This window comes from Nestor notabilis, unplaced genomic scaffold (genome assembly GCF_000696875.1).
Source record: "Nestor notabilis isolate BGI_N333 unplaced genomic scaffold, ASM69687v1 scaffold1604, whole genome shotgun sequence".
NCBI classification, from domain to species: Eukaryota; Metazoa; Chordata; class Aves; order Psittaciformes; family Psittacidae; genus Nestor; species Nestor notabilis.
In genome coordinates, this window is record NW_009925872.1 from 87245 (window position 1) to 88874 (window position 1630).

At 38.2% G+C, this 1630-nt stretch overlaps 1 protein-coding gene across 1 annotated transcript in view; it reads right to left on the reverse strand.

Annotated features, from left to right (window-relative positions):
- IL1RL1 (interleukin 1 receptor-like 1) overlaps positions 1–406 on the reverse strand; it is a 25303-nt gene extending 24897 nt beyond the window's left edge. The window contains exon 1 of the mRNA XM_010013241.1: positions 340–406. Within this exon, the coding sequence (XP_010011543.1) occupies positions 340–406 (67 nt within the window). The remainder of the gene's footprint in view (positions 1–339) is intronic.
- Between the last annotated feature and the right edge of the window lie 1224 nt (positions 407–1630).

Consider the following 1630-nt stretch of genomic DNA (forward strand, 5'->3'; position numbering starts at 1 on the left):
TATATGCAATTTAAGTTCAGTGCAATTTAAGCATGCTCTTGGAGATTTTGCTCAGCTGGGACCTGGAATACCAGCTGCTCCCATATCCTTTCCGATAGGTATCTTTGCAGAGATGCCAAAGAGCAGAAATAGAACACAGACTTAATGTTACAGAAATGGACAGCACTTGGTGCATAGTAGTATAAAGAGAAAATGCATAAAGCCAGTTTTTAAGTTGCGATTTGTGGCTTGAGGTAAACTAGTTAATTTTACTCTTAAAAGAAAAAAATAATTGGGGAATTGCCTACACATTTATTCAGAATAAACCTCATGAGAAAATATTTTTTAAATGTAACTTACATGTTTCAGATGTCACGGAAACCAAGAGGAAGGTAGATAGGAAGATCAAATGTGCATACACCATCATATTTCTAAACCAAAAAGAAAAACATTGCTATCTCAGATTATGCTCTGACTGCATTAGTTATACTATTGCCATGGCACTGATGTACATCTACTAACAGATAATGGTATTGTGCAGTGATAAAGTATATCATGTACCGAGCAAGTAACAGTGGTTTTACAGCTTTGAGATAATGCTCTTTGTTCTATGATCAATGCATTGGCTGATGTTGCATTGAAACTACTGTTATGACTTAGTTTAATGAGGGTGGGGGAATTACTCTGCCATGGTGGGCCTCTGGCAGAAGCCTCTTTTTGCTTAGTTGCTTTTTTTTTAAGGAAGCTAAATGTACGTTGGCATTCTCTTCATAGTCAAGTGCAGAAAAATTACACCACAATTTAGAAAGGGATAGATCTTGGGTTTGAAAATGTATACCCTGCCTTTGAATTAAGCTTACAACCAATCAGTCGCCTAGGGCACACCACCTTTTTGGCTTTCTATGGAAGTGAAGGTATCTTCAGTGACAGCTTCTCTAGATAAGTGTTTAGCAGTAAGAACAAAACCAGGTGAGCGCCATCAGCAGTGCTAATCTGAAGGGGAACTGGAAAAATGGAGTGGGAGATAGGTAACAGAACATATACCACATGTGTAATAGCAGTAGGGCAGGTCCCTTGCCTCACTGATGCTTTCGTTTGTGTCTAACTGATATCTACCTGCTGTAATTCACACCTTGCAGTGTGGCTCAGTCACTCACCAGCAAAATCCTTTATTAAAGAAACTGGCTACTTGTCCATAGACATAGTCTAGGAATATTTCAGGAGACAGCTATACTACGCAGCTGTAAGCATTCTACTTACCATTAAATAAACCGTTTGCTTGAATTCTGTCCTTTACTGCAGATCACAGAGTGACGGGTTCTAATATCATGTAGGAGGAAGAAGTGGTCTCATGGCACTACAGATGGCAGATGAATTTTCAAGAGAAATCAAGTTAGAAATAAATTATAATTTATCTTGCAGATAGTGAACACGAGGAGTGAAAAATACGCAAGAAATGGACACGCAGGGTAACTACTGTCATCACACTTGCTGCAAGGCATTTTTACTGCAGTGCCAAAGATTTCCAGACTAAGTAAAGTTTGAAAGACCTTATCAAGACCTACATTATTGCCAAGTCTGAAATTCAGAATAAATCAATTTTGAGATTTCAGAAAGGTCATTGGGTTTGTATTGATAAGGAAAGTTTCTT